This window comes from Lemur catta, chromosome 21, assembly GCF_020740605.2.
Source record: "Lemur catta isolate mLemCat1 chromosome 21, mLemCat1.pri, whole genome shotgun sequence".
Lineage (NCBI taxonomy): Eukaryota > Metazoa > Chordata > Mammalia > Primates > Lemuridae > Lemur > Lemur catta.
In genome coordinates this window covers 24,604,461-24,615,529 of record NC_059148.1, presented here as the reverse complement: position 1 = coordinate 24,615,529, position 11,069 = coordinate 24,604,461, and the positions used below count along the sequence as shown (strand labels likewise).

Sequence of the window (11,069 nt, the reverse complement as noted above, 5' to 3'; positions counted from 1 at the left end):
GAAAAAAAAGAACTGTATTTCTGTGCATGTGAACACAGAAAAACATCCAAGAAGATCTATACCCAAATGTTTCCAGTGATAATTTTTGAGTTTTAGGATATGGATGATCTTTTACACTTCCTGATTTTTCTCTTTTTCTTTTTACAACATGCATGTATTGCTGGGAAAAAAAAGTCGTAGGAGACTATGAAACAATATTGTCAACAACAACAAAAACAACAACAAAAAAAGACAAAGAAGAAATCCCCAAATCTGTCTTTAACTGTGATTGCTCTTGGCTGGGGGGTGGGGGGAGTGCTAAAAAGCAACTGGAGACCATTATCCTAAGTGAAGTATCTGAAGAATGGAAAAACAAGCACCACGTGTACTCACTATTAAACTGGAACTAACTGATGAGCACACATGCGCAGAGAGGGAAGTCAAACTTAAGGAAATCAAGCGGTGGGGGGCAGTGGGAAGGAGTGGATGGGCAAAAACCTACCTAACGGGTACAATGAACACGATCTGGGCGACAGGCACACTTATAACCGTGCCTCAAGGCATCATAAAAGTGATCCACGTAACCAAAAAATGTTTGTACCCTCGTAATATTTTGTAATTTTAAAAAAAAAGCAACATTTTCAGGGTGGAGTCCAAAGAAAGGCAAGGCTGGCAGACTCGGTTCTCTACTGGGAGCAGGGGAGTGTTTGATTTCATAAAGGAAACTGCAAAGCCGGCTCCACCCTTTCCAAATAAACGAAACTGAAACCAGAAACCAATACGGCCCTGGCTCGGTCAGCAGGTCCAGGGAGACAGTTCTGTCCCCACTGGCTCTCCTGTCCCTGCCCGAGTATCACGATGGAGCTCAGACATACCCCAGCCAAGGATCTGGACAAGTTCATCAAAGAATATCTCCAACCGGACACCAGTTTCCGAGAGCAAGTCAAAAGGGCCATTCACATCATCTGCAGCTTCTTAAAGGAAAGGTGTTTCCGAGGTGGCAGCCACCCCGTGCGGGTGTCAAAGGTGGTGAAGGTGAGCCCGGACTGCTTGGCTGGGGGAGGGGTGGCTGGATGGGCGAGAGTTGGGGGTGGGGGGAAGAGAGAAAGAGAAAGTGCAAAAACATAGAACCCAAGGTGCAAACACGAGCTGGGGATTGGGGCTTGAGATCTTCCGGGCTGGTGTATCTGATTTAGCCATACAGCTTGTTAAAACAGATTCCGAGATCCTGCGGTGAGGTCCTACAAGTCCCCAGCCCCGGCCCCACACCGCCACAAAGTTTGTGAACCACCGTCCTAGGCCACAGCCATTTCAGAGATAGGGAAACTGAGGCCCAGTTCTGGTAAATGATTTGGTTATTAGTGGACTTCCCATTTCTGCAGTCTCATGAGTTGGTTAAGCACATACATTTTGAAAGCACATGGCACCTACTGGCTGCGAGACCCTGAGCAAGTCACTTAACTTCTCTGTGTCCCAATTTCCTCATCCATAATTCCTGATACTTCATAGGGTTGTGCAGATTAAGTAAAGTGATGTGTGAAAACTACCCAGCACAAGCCAGTCTGGGGTGTCTAATAATATAAAATAGTAGAGGACAAGGGGAAGAAAACACAGACCCTGGAATAAGGCACATCAGGAATAAGGTGCATCTCTGCCACCTGCTAGCTGGGTGATTGCGCTGACACGGAATCTCACTGAGCATCTGTTTTCCCATCTGTAAAATGGGAACTGTTATGGTCTGAGATTCGAGAAGTGACCACCTAAAGACCGAATTGAGCCAAATTAGGAGTCTGTATTAGCTGGCCAGCGTCTACTTCTGTGCTGCAGAGAGTACGGGCACAGAGAGCAGCCCTGAGGCTTTGAAGCAGGAAGCTTTTACCGTGGATGAAAAATCACTGGGGCAGAGCAAGCGTGATTACAGGGGCAAAAGGTAGCATTACGTCACTCTCATGCCCTGGGGCAGCAGGATCTGGGCAGTTTAGGGCTTGGTCTTGCGAAACATGGGTGTTGCATTCCCACACCTGGGGCACTGTCTTTAGCAAACAGTTTTACAGAAGCAAGATAGCAGGTTAATGATTTTTCCGCCATGAAACTCATACTGTGACGTTGTAGAAATAGCTTTGACAATGTTAAAATTTCAGCCTTTAACATTATATGGCCAAAAGTTATAACAGTCAGTAAGTCTTGAAGCTTTTGGCCCTTAACAGGAACTAGTAATACTAGTACCTAAATCATAGAGTCATTGTGAGCATTATAGGAGTTTAAGACATGTAATGCCCTCGGAACGGTGGCCAGTGCTCAATAATGTTAGTGATTGTTCTCATCATTTTATATAGGGAGGCTCATCTCACTACGTGTCAGTTATAATTGTTGTCATCTTTTTTAGGGTGGCTCCTCAGGCAAAGGCACCGCTCTCAGAGGCCGATCTGATGCTGACCTGGTTGTCTTCCTCAGTCCTCTTAGAAGTTTTCAGGACCAGTTAACTAACCGGGGAGAGTTCATTAAGGAAATTAGGAAGCAGCTGGAAGCCTGTCAAAGAGAGAAAACGTTTGATGTGCAGTTTGAGGTCCAGAATCCAAGATGGAGCAACCCCCGCGTGCTCAGCTTCGCGCTGTATTCACCGCAGCTCCAGGAGGGGGTGGAGTTTGACGTGCTGCCTGCCTTTGACGCCCTGGGTGAGCATTTTTAGCCACCAGGGTCTCAGCCTTTGGCCTATAACACGGCTTCTTTTTCTCCCTTTTCTTATTTCTGAGCAGAAATCTCCCACGGTCTGAGAGTTTTTCCCCAACAGGGCATCCTTCTAAAGCAGGGGTGGGGGAGATTGTAGACTCTTTCCTGGGGCAAGAATGAATAAAGTCATAATATGTCACAGGTGGGACATTAAACAGCAAATTGGCACAATCTAGGGACAAAGACATTTCTTATAGAACATTGTCAAGGCTTACTAGTTCTGTTGATGGCAAAGTGTGTGGATTTTATAGTTCTAAAGTCGGGCTGCGTAGATCTGGCTTAACATTAATAGTAACTTCATCTTTGTTCCAACACACGAGGAAACCTCGTCAAACTCATGCTGCAGGTTGGGAGATGCAGGTTGGGGGATAGATATGTATAATCTGAAGGAACGTTTGGACGGGAAGTGTAACCTCTGGGAGATGCAATTTCCACATCGGGAGAACTGGTAGAAACCACACTACCTATATCATACCATTAGTTTAAGTATTAAATGATCATCTGCTGTAACTGTCACCCGGTAGGTGTTCAAAAATATGAATTTCCCAACTGTACACGAAGGCATCTCAGAACACCATGGTGAACTCACAGCAGGGCACGGAATATTTTAGACTTTTAGTTTTTGAGGGAAATACAGTGACATCTGTCAGGCACCACTCCAATGGCTACTAGTATTTGGACTTAATTGGTAACTAGTAATTTATTGGTAATTAGTAGTACTTAATTAAGGGAACTGCCAGGGTTTTCTTTGTGCCTACAAAAGCCAGGAAAAAAAACACTGACACTCTGAAGACACCAGGATATGAGAAAGCTTGGGATGTTCTCATTTTTGCCATGTCCTGTGTTAGGGGCTGGGGGACAATGGTCACAAAATACAAGAGGGAGAGAGGGAAGGGGAGGAAGCATGCTCCAGGCAGACGGAACCGCGCAGGCCCAGGGGTTCTGGGGAAACTGCAAGAGCCCAGCGGGTGTGGAACGGAGAGCGCTGAGGTAACTCAGCAATGAGCCAGCCACGAGGGCTGATCCTGGGGCAGCCTGTAATCTTGGTGATTAATTTCCGAGCACAGTGGGCAGCAGAGGAAGGTTTCCCAGCAGAGTGACAAGATCTGATTTGTGTTTTAGAAGGAAGGCATTGGCTGTGGTGTGGGAAGTAGATCAGGAGAGAGGCAAGACTGGAGGAGGGAGACATCCAAACGACTGTAAGTACAGACTATCCATTGAGCACCGACTGTATGCCAGGCACTGTCCTATGGCTGTGATTAAGCCAGACAAGGAGTCTCCTGGAGCCTGACAATGAACTTGTAAACAAGATATATGGAATGATACTTGCTGTGTTGAAAAACTAAACAGGGTGATGCAATAGACAGATCGTATGGGGGTTGGAGAGCTTTGTTCAGCAGGGTGATGAGGGAGGGTCCCCTGAGGAGGTGACATCTGAGTTGACGTGAGGCCTGAGTGATAAGAAGGAGTATTCAGCTTTGGGAAGATCTGGGGGTTCTGGGAAAAGGGAACAGCAAGTGCAAAGGCCCTGAGGCAGGCATGAGCCTGGCACATTTTCAGAAGAGAGACAAGGTCAGTGTAGGAAGCGGGCAAAGGAAGCCGGGCAGGTAGTGAGGTGGGAGAGGTAGCAGGGGCAGATCACACCAGGCTTCACTGGCCACCAAGGGGACTTTAGATTTTTTTTATTCCAGATGTCGTGGGAAGCAAGAAGTGGCATGGCCAGACTTGTAAAGATCTCTCTAGGTGCTGGGCTGAGAACACGCTTTGGGGCAACCAGTGAGGAGGTGACTGCCGGAGTCCAGGCGAGGGATGACGGCAGCCTGGGTGGGCTGATGGCCGTGGAGAGGGAAGAAGGGAGCATTGGGAAGGGACCTCAGGCTTCCTGGCACTGGGTCTGCTGTCCTGTTCGCTGAACCCCATCGCTAGTGAGCTCGGCCCCTGGAGTGACTAAAGGAAACACAGAGAAGAGCCGACACCTTAAAGGTATGAATTTCTCCCTAACAGGCCAGTGGACCGAAGGCTCTAGACCTGACCCCGAAATCTACATCAAGCTCATCCAGGAGTGCACCGCCCCGCCGAGAGAGGGCGAGTTCTCCACCTGCTTCACAGAGCTGCAGCGGGACTTCCTGAGGCGCCGTCCAGCCAAGCTGAAGAGCCTCATCCGCCTAGTGAAGCACTGGTATCAAATGGTACGGCCCTCCCTCCAGGCCCGCGGCCCTGTCTGGACAGGGAGCAGGAGGAGGAGGGCGGAGCAGAGGGGGAAAGGAGTGAGGGAAAGCGGAGGAGTGGGGAGAAGAGGAGAGACAGAAAGACGAGGTGGAGAGCGGGGAGGAGGGGGAAAGAGTGGGAAGGGGGGCTGGCTCACACCTGTAATCCCAGCACTTTGGGAGGCCAAGGCAGGAGGATCACTTGAGGCCAGGAGATCAAGACCAGCCTGGGCAACACAGTCAGACCCCATCTCTGGAGAAAAAAAAGAAAATAGAAAAATTAGCCGGGCATGGTGGTGCACATAGAGGCCCAGCTACTCAGGAGACTGAGGCAGGAGGATCGCCTGAGCCCAGGAGTTCAAGGCTACAGTGAGCTATGATCATACCACTGCACTCCAGCCTGGGTGACACAGTGAGACCCTGTCCCTGTCCCCGCTCCCCCCCCCAAAAAAAAGGAGAGAAGGGAAGTATGTGAAGGAAGGGGCTTTTGTATTTTGTTCACTGCTGTATCCCCAGAACTTAGCATAGTACCTGGCACATAATAAATAGGTGCTCAACAAATAATGGTTGAATAAATAAATGAATGAATGCTATAACTACACACACACATGGAGTCAACCACACTCTTCAGAAGTTGGATAGGGCAAAACAAGGGCTTCAAGCAAATGTGTTCAAATACCCCTTCTTCCCACTTCCTGGCCGGCTGACCTTGTGCAAGCAACTTAACCTCTCTGTTTTCTGTTTTCTTGTTTGCAAAGCGTAACATGCCACAGCGAGAGTAACATGGTACCTGGCATATAGTTGGTCCTAATAAATGTGGCTTCTTTTAGCCACCACAAGAAAACACATAATAAAAGCTAACATGTATTGTGTGCTGTGCTTAGCTTAGCTAATCCATCTTTTGTGGATGTGATACGCTTTTCTGTTCACTTTTAAATGCCCTGTATCTTATTCAATCTTCACAATAACTCTGTGAGCTAGATAAGGGTAGGTCTAATTACTAAGCCCATTTTACAGAAAGAGAAACTAAGAGTCAGATGGCTCATTCTGCTAATAAGTAGCAGAACTAAAACTTGAATTTGCATCCACTGACTAAAAAGTTTGCCTGATCAAAATGAGCATTCAATATATATTTCTTGAATGAATGAACAAATGAAAATAATTAGGGATAACCTTCCTAATTTAAAAGTGACATCTCTAGGCAAAAAAGGACAATCATTTAGTTGCTAGACTTCTCAGTGGTTGCTGTTCCAGGAATTTTCATCGTGGAGCCTGAGCATTGCAGAACTTATAAATGTAGTTATTGGCAAAACCATCATGGCCCCCAGGGACATATTGAAAATTATTGAGGGCATTTTCTGGTAACCATGGTGATGAGGGGACAAGGGTGCTACTTATATTCGGCAAAAAGAAGGCAGGAACACTAGTTGTTTTACAGTGACGAAGATGTCCTGCATGGCCATGAATTGTCTTTTTCGTTCTTTCTTGATGCAATACAAGACCCTTACAATACTCTACTAACCACCGTCACAACTACCTCCCATGAATATGCTATTTTTGTTGCGTATTTCAAGTCTCTCTCTATTTTCAGGTGCCTCTTGTTTTACACAGCCAATGTTTATTTAATCTACCCACATATTTACCACTTTCTTCACTATTAATTCTTTCCTATACCTCTGACCTGCCATCTGGGGTCATTTTTCTAAAGTCCATTTTTGGGATTTCTTTTGGTGACTGTTGGTAGTAAAATCTCTCAGTTTTTGTTTGTTTGAGAATGTCTTGCTTTTTTTTACCTTTATTGTTGAAGGGTGCTTTTGCTGGGTTAGTGGTCATTTCAGTACATTGCATATATCATTCTACCATCTAGTGTCATTATTAAAAAGTCAGTTGTCAGTATAACAATGCCTCCTTTATAAGTAAACCATCTTATTCTTCTGGCTGCATTTAAGGTTTTTCTCTTTGATTTGTTTAGCTTTGATCTGAAATGTCTTAATGATAATTTCTTATTATTTGTCCTGCTTGGGATTCCTTTGGTGTTCCTGATCTATACATAGATATCATTCATCAAGTTTGGAACTTCTCAGCCATCCTTCTAAAATGTTTTCTCTACCTCTTTCTCTCTACACCTCCTGGAACTCCAGTTAAGTGTATGTTAGACCTTGTTACTCTGTCTCTCATATCTCTACACTGTCTTCTGTATTTTCCATCTCTTTGTCTGTCATTCCATATTTTACTCTGAATAGTTTCTTCTAATCTACCTTCCAATTAACTGATTTTCTCTTTAGCTATGTCTAGTTTGCTGTTGAGTTATTAATTACAGTTATTGTCATTTTAACCTAGGATTTCTCTTTCATTCTTTTTCATATCTGCCATGTTACTTTTTATGGTTTCTAATCCCCTGCTAACTATTAAAAGCTCTTATTTTATTTCTTTGAACATAATATTCTTAGTTATTTTAAAGTCTGTGTTCAATCCTTCAATATTTAAAGTTTTGTGGATTTATTACTATGTCTCCTTTTTCTGTTGGTCATTACTCTTGGTATCTTATTTCCTTATGTACTTTGTTATCTATGTGCTGGTCATTGTATGTGAAAAGTATTCATGAAATAGCCTGAGGCTCTGGATTATGTATGTTCCTCCAGTGGGAATTTTGTTTGCTTCTGTGTGGCTCTTAGGAATACTCCAAATCCTTCCTCTCACTTAGCTTTCATAATATCCCTATAAGGAAGGTGCTATTATCACCACTCATTTAGCAGATGAAAAAAAATGAGGCTCTAAGAGTCTAAGTCATCTACCCAGAATCAGAAAATGATTGAGTCAGTATTCAAACCCACATCAGTCAGAATCCAGAGTTGAAGCTCTTAACCAAGGGCCAGCAAACTTTTTCTGTAAAAGATGAGATAGTAAATATTTTAGACTTTGTGGGCCACATGGTCTCTATCACAACTACTCAACTCTTCCCTTATAGCATGAACGCAGCCGATACATACATTTTGGCTTTGTTCCAAGAAAATTTTATTTATAAAAACAGATGGCAGGCTGGATTTGGCCCATGAGAAATGCACTTTACCCAAAAGCTGGACAACCCTGTTCTTCTGATTGTTTTCCCTCTCGGCAGTGCAAGGAAAAGCTTGGGAAGCCCCTGCCACAGAAGTATGCCCTGGAGCTCCTGACAGTCTACGCTTGGGAGCAAGGGAGCAGAGAGCCAGGGTTCGTGACAGCCCAGGGCTTTCAGACCGTCTTGATATTAGTGATGAACTACCAGCAACTTTGCATCTACTGGACGTCATATTATGACTTTAAAACCCCTGAAATTGGAGAGTATCTGAAAAGGCAGCTTGAGAAACCCAGGTACTCTATCCCCATACAGCTTATCTCCTCTACATAAATGAACCCCTGGATACAGCTGCAGTGCCTCGGAAATGGAGGAGGTGGGAGGACTCCCCATTCAGTGAGAATCTCCTGTTGCCTGTCATTGTGCAGGGCCCCTTACATCTGACCTAAGCAACAACCTCCAACCCTGCGAGGCAGGCACGACGCTAATCATTTTAACAGGTGCATACACCGAGGTTCTGAGAGGTAAGGAGCTTGTCCAAACCTTAACAGAACATGAGTGAAATAGCTAGAATTTGAACTGAAATAACAATAGCAACAGCAATAATAATAATCATTGCTCCCAGGCATTATAAGCTTGCCGTAAGACTAACACATCCTAATATAACACCAAAAATTATTGTCAGGATAACTGACATGTATTGACCCCTCGTTATGTTCTGGTCACTGGCCTGAGCATTTCACATGCCTAGGCTTTCTCTATCCACACACCGCATCCTTTGAGACAGACATGTTGGTCTCTCCTCCTTTTACAGAAGAAGAAACTGAGGCTTAGAGAGGTCAAGTGATCTACCAAGGGTATATCACCAATAAAGGGCAGAGGTGGGATTTGAACTCGTATCTGTCAGGCCCAAGTGCAAGACTCCTTGTCCTCATGTTCACTGCCCCCTGGGGGGCCAGGCACTGAGGACACACCCCAGGGAGCGGCGCCCTGCTGGGCCACTCCTCATGCCCTGAGTCCCAGCCTGCCCCAGGCTGGCGTTGGCTCTACCAGGACCATCTGGGCTCCCTGGACAGAGCCTCGGCTCCTCACGGCTCCCTCTGTAAATGTTGCTCTGCAGGCCTGTGATTTTGGACCCGGCTGACCCTACAGGAAACGTGGGTGGCGGAGACCCAGAGGGTTGGCGACGGCTGGCACGAGAGGCTGAAACCTGGCTGAGTTTCCCGTGCTTTAAGAGTTGGGATGGGTCTTCAGTGGGGTCCTGGAGTGTGCCGGTGAGATCTTCCTCCCTGCCTTCCCCCCCTGCACCCTGCCACAGCCTGAGACATGTAGCTGGAGACCATTCTTCCCAAAGGACTTACCCCTTGCCAAAGGTCACTCAAAATTCCTCTAGTGACAGGCTGTGCTCCGTATTTTATAGTCATTTTGGCCCCATTTGGAAGGTTCCTGGAATTTTCACATCCCTTGTCCAAAGTTCATTCCACTAAGACTGATAACAAATAATAACAACCACCATTTCTTGAGTATCTGCTTTGGGCTCAGGTTCTGTCCTAAGCCCTTTAATATACATTATCTCATTAAATCCTCACGACAACCCTATGAGATACATCTTCCTTCATCCCCATCTTACAGGTGAGCAAAAGAGGCTCAGAGAGGTGAAGTCACTCACTTAAGGACACTCAGCTAAGGAGCGGTGGAGCTGGGATCCAAACTCAGTGGACCCCAAAGCTAGTGCTCAGGTCACTGTGCTAAACAGCCTGGCTTGTGTCATCCCCGCTTATCGTCTGACAGATGGGAGACTCAGAGCAGCTGAGTGACTTGGGCTGTCACACTTGGACGTTTCCACCCCCGGGCTAGGAGTCTTTCTGATGCCAGGGCACTGATGATGCCGTGGGCGGGTTCCCTAGGAAGCAGACTCAGAGGTGGAGTTTAATGTGCGGGATGTTTTAGGGGAGTCCATTGGCACCAACCCTCATGGAAAGGAGGGGGGGAGCAGGAGAAGGTGCAGGGAGAGATGAACAGGAATGCAGCGAATGCCAGCTTTGGAGCTGGAATGGCCTTTACAGCTGTCCTGCAGCAGCAGACAGAGGTGGCCAAGCCTTTAAACCCCCGTGTGGATCAGTCACTGAAGGTGGGCACCTTAGGAAGGGGTGTGGTTTTGAGCAAAAGGCTCTCTGCAGCTGGGGCAACCCCTAAATGGGCTGACAGCTGATGTCTGCCTACTGACCACCGTCCCCACGGCTGGGACGTGTAAGTCCTTCCTCAAAGGGCGGTCCAGGTGGCATGTCACAGTGTCCACCATAAGTGCTCACTGAGGTCTAGTTCCACAGCAGGAAGACCAGCTTCCTGATGCGATCATGTGTTTTACTCTTTCAGGTTTAAAAAGACAATGAGGACTCTGAGACCTATGCTCCGAGGTGTATCAAGAACATGCTTATGTCAGGACATATCATCACTCTTTTTTCTTGCAGAGCCTCATCACACACCCGGAATCCAGTCCACAGGAGGACGAGAACTGGACGTGCACCGTCTTCTAACCCCAGCACAATCCACGGGCAAGGGCTCTAGAGTCACCCAGATAAACCTTCTCATTTCCGGTTGAGACCCTTGATCCAGAGAAGGCAGGGGACTGCCCCAAGGTCCTCAGTGAGTCAGTGTATGATCTAGGACCAGAGCCTTTCTATGCCCTCTTCCATCATAGATAGCATCCCCACAGCCCCGCCTCTGTCCGCAAAGTCCCTGAGAGACTTAGACATGAGAGTGGAATTCCAGCCTCGACTTTCTTCCATGTATCTGGCGAGAGGGTTATGTACAATGTGTTACCTAGAACAATAAAAATAACAGCAAATACCATTTATTGGGTGTTTATTAACTTTGAGGCACAGAGCCAAGAAGTATGGATGCATATGTATATGAGTGTATGGATTTGTGTGTGTTCATTGATCCAACTAGTAATATTTACTGAGCATCTACTATGTGCCAAGCATAGTTCTGGGCACTGGAACACCACAATGGACAAGAGCAGATAGAAATCCCTGTCCGCGTGGAGTTGACATTTGTGCAAAACGTTTTAATTTTAGATGGTTTGGGATCCTTCT

General features: G+C 46.3%; 1 protein-coding gene across 2 annotated transcripts; it reads left to right on the top strand.

Annotated features, from left to right (window-relative positions):
- Positions 1-732: 732 nt before the first annotated feature.
- Positions 733-10,824, top strand: OAS1 (2'-5'-oligoadenylate synthetase 1). Of its 2 annotated transcripts, none has more exons than XR_006730718.1 (6): positions 733-1,014; positions 2,366-2,654; positions 4,714-4,898; positions 8,035-8,267; positions 8,400-8,495; positions 9,092-9,179. XR_006730718.1 is itself a non-coding variant. In XM_045534785.1 (6 exons), the coding sequence occupies exons 1-6, from the start codon at positions 838-840 to the stop codon at positions 10,506-10,508; spliced, it is 1,104 nt and encodes a 367-aa protein (XP_045390741.1). In that variant the 5' UTR covers positions 737-837; the 3' UTR covers positions 10,509-10,824. The 2 variants fall into 2 exon arrangements, 1 of the variants encoding a protein (XP_045390741.1); XM_045534785.1 differs by lacking the exon at positions 8,400-8,495 and adding an exon at positions 10,443-10,824 and having other exon boundaries at positions 737-1,014; positions 9,092-9,245.
- Positions 10,825-11,069: the final 245 nt, after the last annotated feature.

Coding starts and splice junctions, on each gene's coding strand:
- OAS1 (XM_045534785.1), top strand. CDS start 838: ATGGAGCTCAGACATACCCCAGCCAAGGATCTGGACAAGTTCATCAAA. Junction 1,015..2,365: donor GGGTGTCAAAGGTGGTGAAG/GTGAGCCCGGAC, acceptor CATCTTTTTTAG/GGTGGCTCCTCAGGCAAAGG. Junction 8,268..9,091: donor AGGCAGCTTGAGAAACCCAG/GTACTCTATCCC, acceptor GTTGCTCTGCAG/GCCTGTGATTTTGGACCCGG.